At 40.7% G+C, this 22,208-nt stretch overlaps 1 protein-coding gene across 2 annotated transcripts in view; it reads left to right on the forward strand.

The window, feature by feature from the left end:
* The window catches only part of sox6 (SRY-box transcription factor 6), a 140,546-nt gene that overhangs the window by 50,941 nt on the left and 67,397 nt on the right, over positions 1-22,208 (forward strand). For both annotated transcript variants that reach the window (XM_088412810.1, XM_088412811.1), the window contains 2 exons: positions 848-1,058; positions 18,993-19,082. In XM_088412810.1, the coding sequence (XP_088268936.1) occupies positions 848-1,058; positions 18,993-19,082 (301 nt within the window). The remainder of the gene's footprint in view (positions 1-847; positions 1,059-18,992; positions 19,083-22,208) is intronic.

Consider the following 22,208-nt stretch of genomic DNA (forward strand, 5'->3'; position numbering starts at 1 on the left):
ACGAATTGGCACCAAGTTTTTTATTCGTCGCGAAATGGACACGGCGGCGCTTTTGATGAAATCTCACATTGTCAGTTGGATCTCGTAACGTTTCCTCTCCTTGCCATGAGGGCAAATGTTTAAATCACACCTAAGTGTTCCCCTGTTAAAGGCACAGGCTCCTTGCTGCTTAGCGACCTTCTGCTCCACAAACCATAATTAACACCACCTTCTGTCAGATGCAGCGCTCAGCCGTGTGGCCCGTGTGCCGGGTATAAGCCCACATCTGCAGCGTTGTGCTCCCTCTCCCGTTGAAGCCGCATCCCGTTCTTCCCGTCTCCCTTCATGTGCGCTCGTGCACAGGGAGCACTCAGCCAGCCGGCTAGAGACAAGACCCCGAGTTAAAGACTAAACCATGCGCAGGTGGGACTGAAAAAACAACAACAGCTTGAGACAGGCCAAAGATTTACGACGTCTCCAGGCACTCAGCTGAGAATAGGTCTGCACTAGAAAATGAACAAATTACACAGCACTCACCTGAACACAAATGTGCACTCAAGAGCAATTTGACGAATTACAGTTGGGAGGTTTCTCTGTCTAATCTGAGCAGCTGAAGTCAAAGTGTATTCTGAATATACCCTATGCAAGCATACCTAATCATTTCATCTCCATTTGCCACATCAAAACCTATTTAGCAGTGTCGCGAGTTCTATTGAAGACACATATGCTGCTTTATGTAATCACCACGGCGGCTTTTTCATATGTCCAGATCACCTCGTACAGTTCTCGAGTTGTGACTGAAAGCTCAAAAGAAAAGCCCGGAAGCCACTCATCTCTTGTTATTTTGGCTGCTTCTTTTGTCACACAGGAATCTGACAGCAATAAAGTATGTTCGCTGTACTCCTTTCGCAACAATTCCACTTCCCCGCATAAGCCGGAGGAGGGGGCCCGGGAGCGAGGCGACCTGCTGAGCGCATCAGCGTTTGGAACGCCGGAGCGCCGCAAAGGAAGCCTGGCGGACGTGGTGGACACACTCAAGCAGAAGAAGCTGGAGGAGATGACAAAGACAGAGCAAGACGGTAGGGTTCCCATCTCCGTTCATACCGTCGACAAAGAAAAACGCTTCCCGGGAAGTACCTCCCAACTGTGCCTTTCTCTTACAGTATATCTGACTTTCCTCTCAGGTCCCCTTGTATCAAAAGTATCCTTTACAGCAATTTCACTTGCCCAATATGTTACTTGTTGCATCAAATACTTCATGGTATTGCCCAGCAAAAACATGGGAGAACACTATGAGATAAGGATGCAACTAATGATTTATTTATTTATTATTGCTTAATCGGTGATCCTTTTAAAATAATCACCATGGTTCAGGCTGGACATTGGTTGGAGGATTGCTCAGTGAACAAAAACTTGCGTGTGTTTTCGTGAAGGGAGCATGTTGCTTATTGCACATTTGCTGTCAGAGAAGTAGTCATGTGAAGTGATTGTGTAAGTCGCATTTATGGGAGGATTTCAGCAACTAGGGGTGAACGAGTCCTTAAGTAACATAGATACTTCAATAAAGTATGCAAGACATTTTGTTTTCAATTTTATATTCATTCCTTTATGTTTATTTGAAGTGTGCCAACATGCCAAGGAATCAAAAATGACAACGTAACATGCTACTATTCTGCTATTTAGGCCACCTTTAAAATAAAAACACCAGATAATACATGAAAATCAATGCAATTCCATTGTATAGCTTTTATTTTTAAGATTTTACCCCGTGTGGTTTTGATTAGACTCATCCACAAGACTCCTTTGCGCCAAATCTCCACAATCAAATTACATACTTGTAGTTATCTACATCAACACTACGGCATTAAAGAATCATATTTAATCACTAATTAAGGATGTAAGAAACCGCTTGTCAGCGATATCATCATTGTAAGCTATGGTACAAGTCTCCGTTAGCAGCTACCATGGGAACAGGATGCATAGTGTTCAAATGCAGTCAGACATTTTAAATCCAGTCAGAAAAAAAGGGCCACTGATAAATTAAACTTACATATAAATACTTAAATAACTATAAAAACATATAAAAACTTAAATAACTAATAATAATTATTTTTATTATTATTGTTTAGTAAAAAAAAGTCGCAAAATTAGAAGATTGGCCCTCAAATTAAGTCAATAAACAATGATTTGTGAAACTGCTCTGCAATGTATATATATATATATATATATATATATATATATATATATATATATATATATATATATATATATATATATATATATATATATATATATATATATATATATATGTGTGTGTGTGTGTGTGTGTGTTTTATATGTATTTTCTGAACGCCATCTCCTAATATTCATGTTTCCTTTCACACACAGCCTGCAGTCTATTAAGAGTACAGTGGTGAAGGAAACAAATATTTGAACAAGCTGCAGAAACTCATCCCCTCCTTAATTAGGGCTGGAGTAATGTAACTACATCCAATCAAATGTTGAACCCCCTCGGGAATGCATGTGTCTCATTTAGTGTCTGGGGAGCTCTTAGCTTAAGCACTTCATCTGATGAATAAATTAGACCTCTGTTAGCCTAAAAATCCATTTTCTCCTTGTCTTTTAAGTGTTCCTTTGGTGATCTATTTGCTACAGGGGACTGGACATTGGGACTTATTGTTCCAACACCAACAAATGTGCATATAATCATTTGTCGATATGAACGCCTATGGAGTCGATCTTTAAGATGTCACATTTTGTTGAGAAATAAAGCAAACATTTTCCCGCACTGCCTGGCCTTCGGATTATGTTTCATACCGTACGTGTCTCATCAAGTTGATTTCCATTCTGAGCTCTCTGTGGCAATGCCAGGCGTTATGGTAATGAACCCCAGCTGGTGAAGCCTGTTTGGTGCAGTAAATTTAAATGGTCAAGAGCATCTTGTAATCCAGGGCCGTATGTCATTGCGGTGAGGAGAGGGTGCGTTGGAGTGCCATACAGCTGTTTTAATCTCCTGTTAATAATAGAGACTTGGTTTGTCTCATGCACTGTGTATCACTGCCACTAAAATAAGCCCCCTGTCAGAGGAAATTAGTTTCTAAGAAGGAGAAATGGCAGACGATAAGAGAGGCACAAAGTTCAGGATACTGTTCACATGCTGCAGGAACTGAGAGACACTCAGTTTTGGAGAGCACTTGAGGAAGCTTCAGTGGTGATGATCAGTGATATCTGTAAAAAGGAGGCAGAATCACTCTCCAGGCAAAAGAAAAGTCAACCACCAAAAACCACAATGTAAAATCAAATTGCTTTCTCTTTGTTGATGAAAAGAGATACGGCTAAAGACAGCATCCGGCAAAGGGCAGGATGGAGAGAACACAGGAAGGTTAGAGAAGCCATTTGTTGTCTTAATGGCACCGCTAATGTGCTGCAAGCAACAGATGAGCTAAATATACAGCTTATCTAAGCATGGCAACTGTTGTGTCCAATTCGGCCGCTTTGGTGTCTGTGCGATGGGGATCCTCGGAGACTATTTACCATCTGCTGCCATTCTTCTTGGGGTTCCCGTGCCTGGTCAGAACACATCATTGTCCTCACGTAGTTGGAGTTAAGTGGTGTGCATCCAAAGATTCTTCTCGTGTCATTTTTTTTTTGAGCCTCACATAAAACTTTCAACAGCCACGGTGCTCAGTATATTTCTGTATTATCCCCTGGACCTTCTTCTAGCTCTATATTTGTACCCTTTCACCCTCAGTATCCTTCTACACTTCTTTTCCATTGTGGGTCCTTAAAGTGCTTTAAGTGCTTGTGACTGTGCTAATGAATGAAAATGTCCTCCAAGCAGCAAGCACCGCATTTAGCTGAATAGTCACCTTTGCTGTAAAAGCCCTATTAGGCGCTGTTGCCAGCAGGGCTAACGATCGTGCCCCATGTTTACTTACTAGCTATTGTAAATGCATTGTTTATGGTTACGTCTTCAGACGGCACTCGTCAAGAGTTAAAAATGCTTGGAGAAAGTAATAGGGCTTGTGGCGGTTGGGGTGAAGAAAAGCGACACTTATAAAAAGTCAAGGTGACCGTGAGTTCATTCACATGGATATAGAAGACTTTTATTTTAATGTACTAATGTCTCAATCAATACTCTGCAAGTCAACACAGAAATACTCTGTGTGGGGAATCTTGGCTATCTCAAAGAACAAGGATGAAGAATTCCTGTGTTGGCTTTTAGGGCTTTTTTTCACTGAGTTCAACTAATTGAATCCTTGGAGGTTCGACCATAACTTAACTTTGGTTTTGAGTTTGTCTTTAGTCGTCCTATTGTTAAATAATATTCAGAGAGGAGTCCAGTGGGCAAACTAATGGTTTGTCGACAAGAACAATTACCAACCTATTGTCAAATACCAAACAATTTTACCATTTAAACCTGTGACTCAGTTTTTACAAACAATATTATAAAAATGCTTAGAATAACGTTAAGCAGCTTGGCAATGCACGCTTTTCAACTTTTAAATTTAGTTGACATATTAACCAAGCTTATTAGCTCTTTCAATCCCCAAATCTTTAAAAAATACACATTTTTTTCTTAGATAGAGTAAAAAGCATTGAATATCTATATCTATCTATCTATCTATCTATCTATCTATCTATCTATCTATCTATCTATCTATCTATCTATCTATCTATCTATCTATCTATCTATCTATCTATCTATCTATCTATCTATCTATCTATCTATCCATCCATCCATCCATCCATCCATCCATCCATCCATCCATCCATCTATCTATCTATCTATCTATCTATCTATCTATCTATCTATCTATCTATCTATCTATCTATCTATCTATCTATCTATCTATCTATCTATCTATCTATCTATCTATCTATCACACCTGAGTGATGCGCAAGAGGAATGTTACAAGCTATGCTACATCAAAGATTTTCTTTTTTTAAACACCAGGCACAATGATGTGCTTGTAATACTGCAATGTAAATAAACTATTAATTTTAAAATGCATTGACATCACTGTTTTCTTTTTTCCTCTATTAAATTGGGTCTTTTTAAAGCTATACAACATCCAATTGATTTTTTTCCTCCAATAGAGCACAGAGGTTCCTTTTTGTTGATACATTTTTTTTCCTATAATAAATGTTTTTGAGGAACATAACACAAACTTTTTTCTTCATCCGTCTGCTCATTTAAATTTCCCTCACTCACATGCGAACTGTCACACACACTAACATACATGCACACACGCAAATGTAAAAGTTACGTTGCTGCTAAAAACATGTCACTCACCAGAGCAATCCTAGCAGTTTGTGATGATCATCCCTTTTGGTCACTATTGCGTTATCTCCGGGAAATACCTGAATGGCATGTCCTTCCATTTGGTCATGCCACAGCTGCACAACACTGATTGGTTACCTCCATTAGATAGATACATTGACATGTGTACTGACCTCTGCCTTTATCCCACACTGCTATTTGTAACTGTAATCCCCCGGTGAGGTTGTGTATTATCACTGTATAATGACTGTGCACTAGGCTGAGTGAGCATCATTGTGCGGTCATTATGCTCTATTACGACAGGCATGTAATGAGATTCAGGGCTGTGGGAAAGCTTGGGAAAGAGAATAGTTTGGGCGCTGATTAGCGCTGATCAACTCTCGACTCTGTTGTAGCACTTTCTCCGTCAGTGTCGCCACCCCTGCTGAGTCCACTCGCAGCCTCGGAGGAAATTGACTGCAGGTGCAACATCACACCGGCAGGTTTATTTTTGGATAATTGCATCAGTTGGGAATGATTAATGAATTAAATCAATACAAAAATGAAGGCTTGATGTGACAAAAGTAAATTCCACAAAATCCAGTGTATATTAGATATGAGAACATGCTCTTTCCTTTGCCCCAGACAGACTGATGCACTTCCTCCCCTCCTCTCCTCCTTCCCTCCCTTCGCCCCTCTCATCTCATCCCAGCTGCCGTGTCATCTGCTTCTGCTTTATCCCACCTAATTAATAGGAATCTTTGTTATAATGATCTGAGCATGAGCCTCTGACTCCATGCATATGCAATGAGGGTTCGAGAATCCAGTTGCCTTGGTTGCAGATTTTGAGGCCTTCTTCAGCCACGTAGCTGTTTGTGTTTCCTCTGGGTGCAGCATCCCACTGCTTAGGCCGGGACCTTCCTGGCAGGACTCATGAGCACGCTGGCCAAATACCAGTCAAGCATTTTCCCATCCCCTTTAATAATACGCTGCTATTTTTTTCATCTTTCGGCCATGGATCTTGATGCAAGTGATCTGTTTGATTAAATACTTGCTACAGGTTTGTGTCTGCTACAGACGGGCAGCTTTACAGATTTTTGGGGGGGCGGGGTGGGGTGGGGTTACGTGTGTGTGTGTGTGTGTTCCGCCTTGGCCTGCGGCACGGTGCGCCAGCCCAGCGGAGCAGCGCTCTGGTCTGTCACTTTTGTTTGAATAGGTAATGCAGATCTGTTCAGGCTGAAGAGACATGAGTTGGAATCGCTTGTTAGGACACATGATCAAAAGCTGCTCTCTGCTCTCTGCCAATCAAGCCGCTTGTCACCCTGTGAAGTAGACGTTAAATAGGTTTTTCGGCTGTACAGCACGGGCAGTCTGCCAGTCTGACATTTGAACTTGGAAAAAAAAAATGCCCGGTAGTCATCGCCGTACTCTCGTCATATCCCATCTAATCATTTTTCTTTCAAAGTTTTACCCCACTACTGTGGTGCCTTAAATGCAAACTTTTTTTTTCTCATAAAAATAATAATTCCTTAAGTAGATACTCAACTTTTTTAGTCATTTTTAGCTGTAAAACATTAATCAGTTATTAATCAGTAGTTAATTTGATGAGTAAACTATTTTTCAAGTACAATCACTTTAAAACCTTAAAACCTTTAAAATCTTTAAAACCAAGTTTTTACACTTGCCGTCGGCTAAAATTGACATCATGTCTGCACAAGGCATCACAACTCACCCGATTTCTGGGTTGGGTCATGTGACATTCACAAATTGAGCCATGATTGATCATCAGTTGACTGCTAGTTTAATAAAAAAAAAAAAAAAGTGTAAATATGTAACATCTTGGATTTCTACTACAAGTGACTCAGATGCTCTGATTTGGGTATTTTTTTTCTATAGAGGGTAAATAATGTATGTGTGAGGATTGTTATATTTCTGGTCAGAACATCAAGCAGCTCCACTGCTTGAGTTCAAATAAAGCAAGCACCGACGCTAACTTAGCATTATCATATCACAGGTATTTTTCATTATGTGTTAGCAGAATGATGGCATGTTGTTTTTACCAGGCAACTTTATTTAGTGACACAAAACAATTGTACTTTTTGTTTGTTTGATTTGACAGTAAACCTCAATGAAGAGTGGCATTAAACAGATTGAAAGTTCTTTTTGAACGATAGTTCAATCGAGCAATAGAAAGCTCAAGGCGCGTCACTCATGTTGCGCACTCACTATCTTTTTTTGTTCAGCGGTTCAACCTGACTTAATCCAACCTTTGTCTAATTCTTCATCTGCCTCCCAGCCTCACTCTCTGGTGACAACGTTGCTCCTGCGCCAGGCTGAGATCAGAGCCCACGGCTAAACGGAGTGTGTATGGGCTAACCAGAGTGCCCGGTCCCCTCCTGAATTATGTATTTACTATCTGTTCCAAGGCAGATCCCTCACGCAGACAAAGTCTCGGCAGGGTTCGCTTTACACAGGCAAAGATATAGATTTTGTTGCCCCTAAATTTCTGCTGCCGTCTTCGTCATTCACATGACAAAACAAGCAGCTGCCTCTTCAATGTGCCATTCTTCGCATTCAAGATCACCTTCCCCAGTTCTCATATTCCGATTAGTCAACAGTAGCAACTGCTGGGGAGCATTCCAGGGGCCATCTTCCCCGGTTTCAGCTGTTCAGTGTCTACCCCTTGCACCCGCACAGCACAAAACTCCCATTGTGATCCTGGCCATTCTGGCTGCACAGGAACCCCTTGATAGGAGGAAACGGGTGTTTCTTCCAGACAAATCACGGCCAGAATTACACAGAGGCTTGTTTGTCCTCACACACACAACACATCGATGCATGTCCGACTTGTAGGTATACTTCATCAACTGCTTATCGAGTCTAGTTAATTATATCACTGCCCGCCGAGCGGGGGCCTTGTGTTTTGTTTCGCGAAGAAAAATAGCAGCAGTATCGCTCTGACTGTTTTATTTGACGCGGCAGCATTTGGAGAGGTGCGATGACGGTGAAATGCTGACACACAAGAAGGCAGAGGCCATTAATGCTGCTATATTTGTCAGTAGGCTGTGAAACCGCCTTCTCCATTGAATAAATAATAGCTGGCTTTAGCCGGTGAAACTGGGCATGACAGAGATGAGAAACAATCAAAGTTCAAACCGAGGAAGGAGGAGGAGGTGAAATTTAGGGAGAACGGCGCTCATGCGTATGGGCTATGTCATGCCAGCTCAGTATCACAGCCCCGGTTGCGGCGTTCGGCCCTCCAACATAGTGCACATACACACGCCCCACAAAGGAGCCAGTGTCATCTGACCAGGGATCAAAATAGTTGACATGTAACCCACACCCCGGGCACACACAGCCTCTGTGGCTCGCTAATGATTTCAGATTTCACATCGCCGGCTTGTTCTGTAAGTCGCAGGTACGTCAGCCATGCGGCGCACAGATCCGCCTTGACACGAGCAAACATGACAACGTGTGTACTTGCGGCCCATTAACATATTTGCATTGTTTTCCTCTTCTCCACAATCACGCGCGTCGAAGAGACGAACAAAGAGACTCTTTAATCTGTCGGGATGAACAAGTGTTTCCTCCCACTCCGTGCTTTTCTTTTCCCTCTCCTTGTACGATAACATTGCGAGTGCCAGAAGATGGGATGAGCGTGTCAGAACAAATGAATAGAAATGTGTTTTATTGCTCCGAGCAGCCTGAATGGCAATGAGTATAATTATCTGACAAATGTCATCCCTCTTCGGATGCACGCTATCATTTTTGTCTGCTCCAGTCCACTGAGAGGACTAAAAGGTTTTAATGTCGCATTATCAATTGCATGCCATCAAGTTCCAGTCATAAGTAGAAGACTTTCAAACCAGGGCAAAAGTCAGAGTGATTTTGCTGATGCTACACTTTTCTTACTATTCCTAACTTATTGTAGCATTGGAACATGAAAAAGTATTCCCCCTCAACCGCACATTGGAAAGTGTTGATTTTTTTTCTGTTGTCTAAAAGAAAAGGTTGTCACAGATCTTTGTTGTAATGCTTTCAAATTTTTCCTTTTAACCCCACATCTGATAATACATAATCCAATCGGTGTATCCAACGGTGTATCCAAATCAAATGTGTATGCGTAACAGAACTGAAAATTACAGGGGTGAGAATTTAACCTCAAATTAGCATTTACGTGGAAAAGAAGCCATACACTAGTAGCGTGCTGTTGACACTAAGCACATCAATAATAAATAAATGAACTAAAACAATTAAAACTGGGTTAAAACTTTGAGTTCCCAGTCATAATTTAAATACAGTATCATCATTTGCCCCATGTGACTTGCGGAATGTTAAAGATTCATCAGTGGATTATGGCTTTCAAAGATCGTATTAGGGCAACAAGATTGAGTAAAAGGATTATGTGATTTTTTTTTTCTCCCTTAAAAAGAACATCAACCTAAAGAATAGTTTAATTAAGCCAAAAAAGAACTTTTATTTTGCATTGATATTTTTTTATTTCATGGTAAAGTCTACTTTTAGAAAGCCAAAAAGGGCACTAAAATCCATATATTTGCGTTTGAGTCATAGTTTAACTTAATCTGTCAATTGTATTTATTAAATATGTATTAATGTTATTCTGCATGTCACTCTACTCAACACAAAACAAAAACACATTTAACATTTTATTTCATTGCACTTTTAAGCAAATAACTGTTTGGTCATCTTTCTTTTGCAAGCGCAGTGGTCTGTCAGTGCCCTCGACAGTGGACATGGCTCAGTCTGCCGCAGAAAGGAAATGAGCCAATTAAAGAAGAAAATACATCATCTTTTGTGGATGAAGCCACTTGAACAACAGCACATTGAGACAGTAACAGCGGGGAAGTGAATCTTAAATCTTTAAGCTTACTTGATGCTGTATCAACCTCCTAAATGGTATGCAAATCCTCGGTGGAAAAAAAATATAATGTTACTTCGAAAAAAAAAATCTTTACAGACAGTTTTAATGCTCACATGTTATGTCTAAAATGGTGCCTGTGGTATAATAATACACACACAGATTTTGGTATGCACTTCTTATTCAACATTAATTATGAAAATATTGACCTTTGGTCTTACGCTAAAGTAAACAGCAACTGCGTATCCAGAATTCTGTCATCTCTGTAAACAAACTAAGCGTGAGAACTAATAATTACCTTTTAACTACTTTTTAAAAGTGAAAATGAACTGCGTTAGAAATTAAATACACTTTCGCCTTGACTTTAGTTAGTTTTTCTAAAGTGAAATTCTAATGTACTGTTGAAAGCGAGAATGTTCGCACCCGCGCAGACATTTTTTGTACTACAACTGGCAGTCACTGGCTCCATGTTTTAATGTAATTTGTTAGTTTTTTCTTTTCTTTTCTTTTTAATACCTGATGTTATGTTTCAATCTCACAAGCATCATCCAGCATTTATGATGAAATAAAGTTTTGGTGTCCATACAAGACACTTGGCATCGCTGCAAATTATAATGCATTCATGTGGATCCTATTAGTCTCTTTTTGTCCTTGTAGAGTCAGGCAGCCATTAATTTACTAAATCACACTGAACGGCCATGATCACAGCGCTTGACGCTTTCCCTCACACATCTATTAACATAGATGAATAAATGGGAATGTTTTTCCAGCATTGATTAGTTGGCTAGTTTATATTTGACAGTTAAATCACCCCCCCCCCCCCCCCCAAAAAAAAAAAAAAAAAACCTCTCCATTGCATGCCACCCAGTAATTAATTTTTTTGTACCAAATTATATTCATTTATTAAAGTGTGAGGACCCAAATGATTACTGACATCAAATGCAAATTATAAATTCAAATCAACTCCATGTTATGTTCATCTTAGAAAGCGACGATGATCAGCACTGTAAGTTATGTCAAACACTGTCGAGTAACCACACGCGCTCCCATTCATACACACGCACACACACATACGCAATCACACTAGATCAGATTTCAAAAATCCACTTTTTAAGCAAAATGCTTTGTTATCATTGTTACACTTTTCTTGAATTGTCCTGATTATTATTAATAATTGTTACATTTTTGAAAACAAATGTTTAATTGGTTTACGATGAGTGTGCAAACAATCTGGATATTTTCAGCCTGATGCCGCTTTGTATATTTGGCAGCGCAAATTAAGGAGACCATTAATTTAGAAAAATATTGAATGAATCAAATGTTCTCCTTTTGGTCACTTAAGAGTGTCACCAATAAGGATATTAGTCACATTTCAAAAACCACTACCTTCTCTATTGTGTAACAAAGTTCATATATATATATATATATATATATATATATATATATATATATATATATATATATATATATATATATATTTATATTATATATATAAAAAATATATATATTTTTTATTTTATTTTTTATTTATTTATTTTGTAAGCGCTAATATTCTAGCTAGCCGATGAATCCGTCATTTGGTGACTGCTCAGTGAATGGGAGTAGAGATAGGAGTGGATGAAAAGTTGATTTGGCTTTCGCAGCATTTAATGGGCCTAGTTCTTAAAAGTGACCTTGTGGGGTGGAGAGCGGCGCAGCACAGCAGCTCCTTCCAGCTGCACACATGGCATCCATCGGGGGCACAATCACGCACAGTCCCAACACCTCAGGCTCGGACATATGTTGAGTTTTATTTCATTCTTCTGACATTAATCCTATTCACCAGCTGTTCTGCCAGCTGCCACTCTCCGGCTTAAGGGGAGATTGCAGTTTTGGGGGCTCGGAATACTGGTTTATCTTGGCTCCTCGTCGCTTCCTCGCAAAGTTTTCATTTCATCTTTTTTTTCCGTGCCCTCCTGCAACTTTTGTGATCCTTGAGTTGAAGGCTTAATGATGATATACCTTTGAATTCAGAGACTTGTTTCTAAATACACACATTTGTGAAGAAAAAAAAGATTCTAGCTGAACTAGCATCTAGGTCATAGTAATGGTAATTAATTAAGCTAATCAAGGCATGCTATGAGCTTATTCAGGTGGCGCACTTACAACATTTAAGAGCAGAGAGAATGGCTTGAGTTATCATTGAAGCTTATTTATGTACTTGTTGATTTTTCTTATCATTTAAATATATTAAAATGCTAAAATATCAAATCTCGGGCTTGATGTTTCAAATTTAGAGGACATTTATTTTCACGTTAAAGGGACTTTGAGAGAGAAAAAAATAAGTGCCATTGCCCAGCGCTGCTCAGAAAGCAGCTCATACATCTTTTGCCGTCAAACTGAATTTCTGGCCGTGGCCTCAGCCTGTACAGTTATGATTATTGACATATTGGGTCCGACATAAGTCACATTTATGTGCATTGTCTGGAAGCACACTCAAGTGTTCTCAATGTCATTTCTGCTGAGGTACGAGCGGGCGGGCTACGAGCAGGGGCCGCAATGAATTGATCATTGCTCACTGCTCACTTTAATAATTCAAGCCTGATTGCCAGCGAGTGCCGCAGTAAAATGGATTGGGAGGAGTCACATGCTGCTGGGCTCAGGAGGTGAAGCCTCCCGGGGATGCTTAATTCCTATGTGCTTGATAGACACGTGTATTTAGAGGGGTCGGGGTGCTGCGTCTGTGTATACGGCCTCTCCAAATGGCCAGGTCACCGCGACGAGATTAACACCTTGCTCACTTGAAGTCACGGGAGAAGGGGGCGGATACATTGGATGTTGGACTGACGGGGGGAAAAAGTGCTTAAAACAGCTCCTTGGAAGGCACACATGTGTATCTTTGCTATCTTTACATGTGTATCTTCATTTTCACATTTTTTTTTTTTAATAAGTCATGAAAATGTAAATCCAAAATAGTGTCATTTAGCCTTAACAGTGGTTTGTGCTCAACTGTGTAGCATTATGAGGGTTGTCATATTTTACAAATTCACTGAGAAAGTCAGTGAGAACTCCAAATGTCTCCTAAAAAACAATTCATTAAAAATTTTCCTAAAAATGATTTTAATCTCAATTCAGATGTCCAAAACCAATCAAAATGCTCAATCTATCGTGAATATCTCGAGTGCATCCTGTGGCTTTTCACGCAACACAAAAAGCCTTCTTACTACTCACGTGCAAAAACATAATACCGATATTAATATCGATAAAATCGATAATAATCCAACACTTACAGTTTACTTGACGATAATCCTAAAAAAGGACTCCTTAGTTGATGATAACCATTACTATTCCAAATATTTGCAGCACCCGAATGTGGCCCAGGACCTGGTTTGCCTTGAGCCTCAATTTACAAAATAAACACCTGTGTGCCAAGGTCTTTCAGTGCGCCAACATTAGTCAAGCAAATACATTACCAAGGAACAAGCTATGATTTACAATTTAGAAAGTAAAATGAAAAAACCATGAGCTAGTTGTTGATAAACAGCGCCTCAGATCAAATAAAGCCAGGAAGAGAGCGGAACCAACGAGAACCTGGGAGGAGGCGCATCCCGTTAAATGAGGCTGCCTATTCATAGCAAGTGTTTACGTGAGCCAACAGGATCTTCGGAAGGTGGCGAACATTCAATGTTCGCCGAGCGGAATAATGATTAGGTCTCAGTTAAGGTGCAGGTGCGCCACAATAGTCTGCCATGTCTCAAGGAGGTGGACCTTTTTACTTATGCATGCCAGAACAAGTAATTACATCTTTGGAAGCTCAAATTATTTAACTGCAGCAAAAAGTCTTCTTGAAATGCTGGAGGTTATTAAAATTGTTGAAAATGAGGAAAGGTAATTGCCTGAAAATGAGCGACAACACACCGTTGTGCTCTGAATGTTGTTTTTTTTTTTCTTTCCCTCTTTAGCATTTGCATTGTGCGGCATCACCCGGGTGTGTAACCTATTGCGTTCCGATTGCTCCCTTGCAATTAGTGCCCTTTTTGTCTTCGCTTCAATAACGCCATGATTATGGAGAGTTCAGGAGTATTTGTGGCACTAACAGCTGTTGTCTCGGGGACTACCGGCTGAATGACAAAAACATGTTTTCTCTCTGCATTTCATTTCCCTGTCTGCCTCTTGTGATTATTATGTTTTATTTGCTGTGATGATGGGCTCTTGTTTTCAGTGTGTCTGTGATTAAGACATTCAAAGGACTCCTCCGAGCGTGTCAATCATTTTCTTTTTTTTCCCCATCAATCAAATCTCAACTTTTGATTTGTTTCCCATGCGGTGGAGAGGGGATGGCAAATTATTGTAAATTCCAGCCTATCATTGTCTGACTGCCATTCATAAATGTGAGCGAGAATTCCATCTGGCAGAAGACAGGAGCTTTTCAAGATACTAATAGCGTACCATCTTATTTTGCGTGGACACATTGAATTTACTAATACACGAAAATGTCAATAAAATACATCGACTGTATCCTTTAAAGACGATTCATGAATTACTGTTGATAGGTAGGTACTCCGTAACACAGTAATACAGTACTTCCTCCTGAAGGCCACATTAATCCTCATTAATTCTCGTCTTTTAACAGCTGATTTACTGTGAACATGTGCAGACGTAATTTATGCCATTCATTCAGCTCTGTCTTCTTAAATCCTTTTTTCGCTTCACATCCTGACTGAAGCTTTTCATAAGTGTTTTGTGTTTAAAAATATGAAAGAAATATGCATTCTTATATTGAGATGCAAACTTAATAGATACGTGCTTTTTTTATAATTTTGTGAGGGGAGGGGCACAGAGAAGTAAGCAATCAACAATCTCGCATAAGCTTCTTGTAGAACTACCTCCTTATGATCAGCTGCTTCAAAAATCACATTTGGTTTAGTTTTAGTTATATTTTGATGCTTCGATCAAAATATATTTGCAATAAGGCAAATTACCTTAGTTTTATCCCTACTGAGCACATCAATTGGAGTCCCCTCAAACATTTTTTTTTAACAGACGTGGTTAATGCCCTGCATTTGGTCATCGACATATATATGTTTATATGTTTATCTATATATATATATATATATATATATATATGTTTTTTTTCACACAAAGAGCGCTGATTTTCCTCCCTATATCCGACTCAACTTCTGTCATTTAGCTTGAAGTTGGCCCCCTTTGATAGTAAATGAGGAGAAATGCCGCCTAGCATGGAACATGAGGCTGCAAATCCCTTGGAATACCCCCCTCAGACTGCTATCCTCTACTTGTGGCTTATTTCTTTCTCGATCGACATCTCCTCGATGCCAGTGGCTTTTTAGCTCAGCAAACACTCAAACGCGAGTATCATCTTTCTCCCAGGAGAGCAGAGTACACGGAGAGGCTCGGAATGTGGAGGCAGACAGTTGAAACAATTTCATTGCTGACAACACTGTAATCAAACACCCATTGGCAACGTGTTGTAACAAACCATTTCATCGGGCTATATTAAAATGTGGTGTTGTGTTGCGCCAAAAAAAGTACTCATTTAACACATAACTGATTCGCTTGTTTTAAACTGGACTTCAGCGTATGTGTGATTCGCTTGTTTTAAACTGGACTTCAGCGTATGTGTGAAAAATCATAACTTTTTCTTTCATTTTCATACTGACGATTTTTCTCTCAAAAATTGAGTCCACCCTTTTATTGGATAGCTCGTAGACAGTAACAGCATGTAAAAAACAGTTTAGTTTGCATCAGACATGCCAAAATCAAGTTCAACTGAAAAAAAAATTAAAATAGAGGAAACATACCGGTATTTTTAGAGACTTATTATTGTCCTAGTGTGTGTGCAAAAATATTTGCCCACTTATAACAAAACCTCAGAGGTTTATTATTCTACTTAAAAATACAGATAAGCAATCACATCAAAAGGATGAATACACCCCCCCCCAGCCAAAAAACAATAAACATTGCTTATTAAAAAAAACAAAACAAAGAAACTGAGGAGCTTTGCTAGAAAAAGCCAAACGTGCTGAAAAGAGGCTACTTGAGCTTTTTTTTGTCCTGCATACAACTCTGAAACATTCTCGTCTCGCTGTATGTTACTTTGTCTTTATGAGCAGGGAGGGGATAACGGTAGTTGGTATCTTCTCATCATTTTAGTGTTAGGTGTCACCCACATGAATAAGCTCAATTGTCTAACGGAAACTGATAGTTGCGCAAAAGATAAATGATGAATTTGGCAGATCACGCTTCTCCTTCAGAGTGCCACTCGGAAACGGAAAAAAAATCTCAGGGAAAAAAAAAAAAAGGTTAAGGGCATTTTTCCAGCAGTACAGCACCAGCCCCAGAAGGGACAGTGCGACCCAGACAGGCTTAGCAGTCCAAAAAGCATTCCCCCCTCTCAATGGGAGCACGTCTTGGACACACACTCCTGTAGTTTTGTATGTTGCTATCTGCGCTCGCTGCAGAGTGGAGGAGGTCCGTGCCAGGCGAGGGTCCGCAGGGAGCGCTGGAATCGCTGGAGCTGGAGGAAGTTGGTCCGGGTCCAGTGGGGTGATGTGGGCTTGGTGACAAGCCAAGCTGTCTAGTGCAGCGATGCTGGGAAAATGTAAATAAGCGCCTGATAAGGGCTATTGTTTTCATTCCATTCTCATCCCAGCTGAATGGCCTGCTCCCGAGCTATAGAGCGTTTTATCGGGAGAGAGGGAGGAAAAGCAACTGGAGGGGTGGGGGTGTGAGACTTAGGAGCCCCCGTAAGAAAATAAAAATAAATACATAAGACTCGTCTCTTGTGGGAATTAATATGCCACGATGCGATGGCCTTGCACTGCAAGAGAATGAGAAGAAAGCCTTTCTACTTCGAAATGTACACTAACAATTTGTTCGCGAGTTGTTTGGCAGCCAAATAGTGTTTGGACTGTCAGAAATAATTCGTAATCACTATAATAGGATTCAGTGTCAAGGTAATAATTATTTTGTCAATACCAACCACCGGCATTTATAATTGCTCCAGAGAAAACAGACAGGCATTTCAGAAAGTGAAATAGCATTCTTTTCATTAATTGAAATTCTTGTCGGAAAAATGCGTGTGTTTTCTTGACGCGCACCTGCTTTCGTCTGCATTCACTTGGCTCGGCATTTTGTTGACGGCGTCTAAATACTGAAAGGTGTTTGAGAGTTATTTTATTGACTAATCCGGGCCCATTATTCAGTTGTTCCAGGTGGAAGGCAGGGAGGACAGCGGCGCATTCCAGCTGCAGTCTCTCCTGTCGGAACACTTGGCAGGTCGGGTCTGGAGAAGTGAGGGAGTGGCTGTTCTCCTGGGAGGAAGGTGGAAGGGAGGGCAAGGACTGGAGTAGAATGGAAGCTGGCACCACATTATCTCCAGCAGTTGGCGCATTCCTTAATGATCAAGTGCTGGAGCGGCATCTGCCATGAAAGTGTATGGACTCAAAGGGGAAAAACAAGAGCATATGCGTGCCTCCCGACATACGTCGCCTGCGTTTGTTCAATCCCCTTTCAAACGAGCCCGTTTCCCTGCCTCCGGCTACAATGTCATGCATGTACCGATGGTTCTCTGAGGGCTGAGGCTTTTGTTTTTTCTTAGACTACTTGGGGTGAGGCCCAGGGATGAAGAGCTAAGCTCCCTTTTAAAAGCTCTGATCTTTGTGCCACACAGGAAGTTAAAATACACACAAACACATGTAGCCTTTACACTCTTTCCCTCTTCGGGTCAAGGGGACGCACTGTGAGCTGGGAATTGGAAAGTCAATAAAGCAGAAATAATGTTATAATGACCCTGAGCTGAAGATGTCCTGTCGACCCCATCACATTGGAGGAAGTGGACAATCAAACAAAATGGCCACTCTGCTTGATCTCTGAGAAAGTCCTCCTTAAACAAGGCAGCAACAACCACTGACCCCCCGTTACTCCCCAGTCCCTCTGAAGTTAGTGAGTTGGAAGGGGTAGCAAAAAGTCTTTGCTTGGTAAGAGCGGAGCCAAGAGATGGAGGACAAATTGCGGGATGAAAGGAAAATTATTTGGTGCAGTGTGGTCAACACTGCTTTTGAATGCAGTCGATAACAAAGAAGGTGATGGAATGTCACGCTTTCAAATGAATATGCCCGTTCTCGCTATATTTTCATACTAAACAATAACATGCAATCGCAATGCAATGCAATCAAATACGAAAGTAATCAATTACCATATGTGCACAAGTCCTCCAGTACTTGATAAAATGTAAAGATTCACACCTACCACGAGCCCCGACCGGACTCTGAAGATTTGCCAAATTGCTGCAAAACAGTGTATGCCAAGTGGTTTCTGAGTTTAAAGAAGCCTTTCAAAATATGCTTCCATATGCCGTTTCTTTAGAAAGGGTTATCTTCAGAAAGGGTTTTTGGTATGACTTCCAATTGGACTCTTGGAAAGGAGTACATTGAAACTGAATTTGAATGAATTGTTCGGACGTGTTGATGCAATAAAGCCTGGAAACAGTCAAGGTGGAGGATCGCCTCCACTGCCGGTGTTTGATAGGAACAAGTTGACCTCTCAGCGGCGCTGGGATGGCTGAGGTCTGGGTCAGCTGGCCCGTTTGTGTTCTTTATCAGCTGGCCCAGCGACAGCATGGCAGATTGCTACCATTCCTCCTCTGATTCATTGTCTCCTGGACAAATGTTAATTGTTTTCATCATTGGCAGCCATGTGCAGGCACAGACCTACCAAGGCTCAGTCCTTGCCTTCCAGTTATTTTACGTTGTCACTAGAATGTTAGCCTGCTCCCTCACACCTTCCTCGGCTATTTTTCTTGCTTGCTCGTTCCTCCTACTTAATGGAAGTCTTTAATTTATGTATCTATTTTTTCATTTATTTTTTTAGATTCATCCTGTATGGAGAAACTACTTTCAAAAGACTGGAAGGAGAAGATGGAGAGGCTCAACACAAGCGATCTTCTAGCTGATGTAAAAGGTAAGACGCCAGAACAGCGCAGCACAAGAAGAGCGCAAGAACGCGCAGCACAAATACCACAATAGGTTCGTCATCCGTATCAGTTTCTGCGTAATCTCAGAAACAAGCTTTTACTTTAACAGAAGACAAAGGCCTTTGGCTGCACTCTTCATTGAGATCCCCCCATTTATCTTTTGTTGGAATGTCTGACTCTCTCCAAAGTGCTGCCTCTTTCACTGCGGGCAATTTACACCCAGTTTTAGTCTCTGAACAAGACAGTGTAGTCGTCCCCTTCCTGAGTTCTTTGGCTGCAACACATGCAGGGCATTGTGGCCACCCCGGTAACTGTTGAACCTGGCGTGTGTTTGATGTAAACAGAGCACGACAGATGCCACTAAAAGGGGAGCGGAGCACAACTGTCTCCACAGCGAGTCTGCATCCAAGTGGAATGTCTCAACTCTGACAGCAAACGCAAAGCACAAATCAGTACTCCCGGAAAAAAGCTTGTTTATGATAAGGTGAAGGTGGGCCACGGATGGGCAGGGCTGCTTCTTAGTTCTTAGCACAGACTGTTACAGAGTACCCTGGAGTGTTTATACAGCACAGGAAAGCACAATATCAGCTGGATGATAACACCGGGCTGTCATCGGCTCTTCATCTCCTCCTTCGTGATTCTTTTCAGCAAAAACAAAAACAAAATCTTCATTATGGCGGTATTAATCCATCACTTTTCAAATGACGTTTTAAATCTATCCGCGTCATCAAATAGGCCCTCTCCAGGAACCAATTAGGAAAATGAGTTACACGGACCGGTAGGGAGGTTGTAAAAGCGCGGCGATGTATTTCCAGGCCGGGATGTGTCGGATGCTCAGGGCATCACAGTGTCATGGTGAATCAGCCATAATTTTCCACAATTCCTCCAGGCACAGAAGGATCTTTTTGTAGACATGCTGGTTGATTGTCCGGTTGACGCTGAAGAATTACTTTGGTGCCTAGGAATATATTATATTGCGGCACCAACTCTGGAACTTTTCTTGCACACCTGTCATTCGAGAAAGTCGAAAATAGTTTGTGATATTTTGCCTTTTTCAAATTCCTTTGGTTGAATTAGAAGCAGCGCATTTCCACTTTTTGATGCAAAGGGAAGAGGAGATTACTCGATAGTCTGTAAACAGCCTGAAAATAAACATGACAGCATGTGTCCGTTGATGAGTTATAGACAGTCTGTGCACCTTCGTTAATAGAAATGTTTCTGCTATTACAGTGGCAGACTTAGATTTTTAATTAGCGTGCCATTTCATATGACTGTAGACATTTCAAAGGGCTGCTTTGTGCCCCCGCTTACAAATGTCTCGCTCTCTCTCCCTCTCCGCGTTTGAAGTCGGCCTGATGTAAATACGGGCAATTAAAAAGAAGCCCAGGGTTGGAGACTCACAAGGTCTTCCTAATTAAAACAAAAACAAAAGTGGCAAGTAGAAAACACCTTCCGATTAAGATCTTAAGTGTTATGATGAATCACATGCGCCATTCATTGTTTGGTTAAAAATCAGCACAAAAGGCAAACATGCCTGTCGATTGGAGATGACTAAATGAGAGTGGGTAACAAAGGCTGACATACAGTACACTGGATGTGTGGCCTTGTATCCTCTGTGTTAATCGCTCACCATTTACTCCGCCAATTATAATGAGTAGACAACCTTTTGTGATTGCTCTGTCTTGTGATTATTGTACTGCCGAGAGAAAATCATTTCATTTAACAATAACCGCGATAAGGTTTGATCTTTGCTCCGTTTTTTGCTGTTGTTTTTACCCATGAAAAGACATCCTCTCTTTTGGTTTTTGTTGGAACCTGCCTCAAATACCTTTTACCCTTGAAGTGATCGCACATGTCCAGCAAACAAACAGTATGAAAAACATCACAGCTGACCTGACAGGAACATTTAGCAAAGCTAATTAAAGCACCAAACACGCCTTTTGAGAAACGACTGTTGACTCTCGCATGTTGTTTGCTTTTTACAGCAGAGGCAGGCAAAAAGCAGAGTAAGGCGCATTGCTGAGGGATTTCTTTTCATCAGTCAATTCCTCAACTACTATTTGTTTTCATACCTGAGCTTAGCTGTCAGTCTGCAAGCACGATGAGGAGGAGATGAAATCTTCTGAACAAAACCACAGAGCAAAAGCGAAGGTCGGCTGGAAGGACTCCAAGCCGCAGAGAGTACACGATAAGAAAGAAGAATAGAAGAGCTAGATATGCAGTGGACATGTTTACTGTAGCTCATGGGCTTATCATAATACATCTTGAAGTCAACTACATATGCGAGGACAATGTGATGCACTTACTAAGGCCAATCAGATCACAGTGGGTGGCATTTGCATTCGCAACTTGTTCTCACAAGAACTCATACAAAATGTAAAGCGCTATAATTCGTCGTAGCAATTTACCTTTCATGATTTGTTTTTAGACTAACATTTACCATCGTTATCCAAGAAACTGTATAGGTATGCGACCATTTTGGACTTGTATGAAGAAAATTATTTCCTTTGAAATGATCTAATACCTCCTTGAAAGTGATTTTCTAATGAAAGTTAGGATCTTATTTGATTGATGTATTTTGACTTAAAATAGACTAAATGCAATCATTAACTTTACGATGGAAACTACTGGTTGAAAATTCCCATTTGACTAAATTCTCAAAAAATGAGATACCTATTTTGCATTTGAACTTGGCACATTTTTTTTTACATCAAAACTACAACCCTAAGACAAAGCAAAATTATAATACTAATTTATTTTAGGGAGAATTGTGGCAAGGGATCAAACCAGATTGCATCCAACACATTGGTCAGCAGTGGATACACACGCAGCAATTAAAAAAAACGCACACACTTGCACGTAAATACAGTGATACACAGTGTTATGGCAGATAAGGTTGCTCTGTGCTTGTGTGTATTGCTTTGCGAAGGGGCTTTGAGCCTGCTACTCAACAGGGCTGTTTACGTTTCCCTGCTAAGTGCCAGTTTCCAGGGGGGTGGCTGGGAGGCAGAAAGAGAAAAAGCAAAATGCTCATGAATGTACTCAAAGTGAAGGAAAATATCTAGTTACTAAATTGGAACACAAGCTGCATTCACTCTCTCGGAATCTGCAAA

This window comes from Hippichthys cyanospilos, chromosome 4 (assembly GCF_059441005.1).
Source record: "Hippichthys cyanospilos isolate Australia breed blue-spotted pipefish chromosome 4, RoL_Hcya_1.0, whole genome shotgun sequence".
In the NCBI taxonomy this organism is placed as follows: Eukaryota; Metazoa; Chordata; class Actinopteri; order Syngnathiformes; family Syngnathidae; genus Hippichthys; species Hippichthys cyanospilos.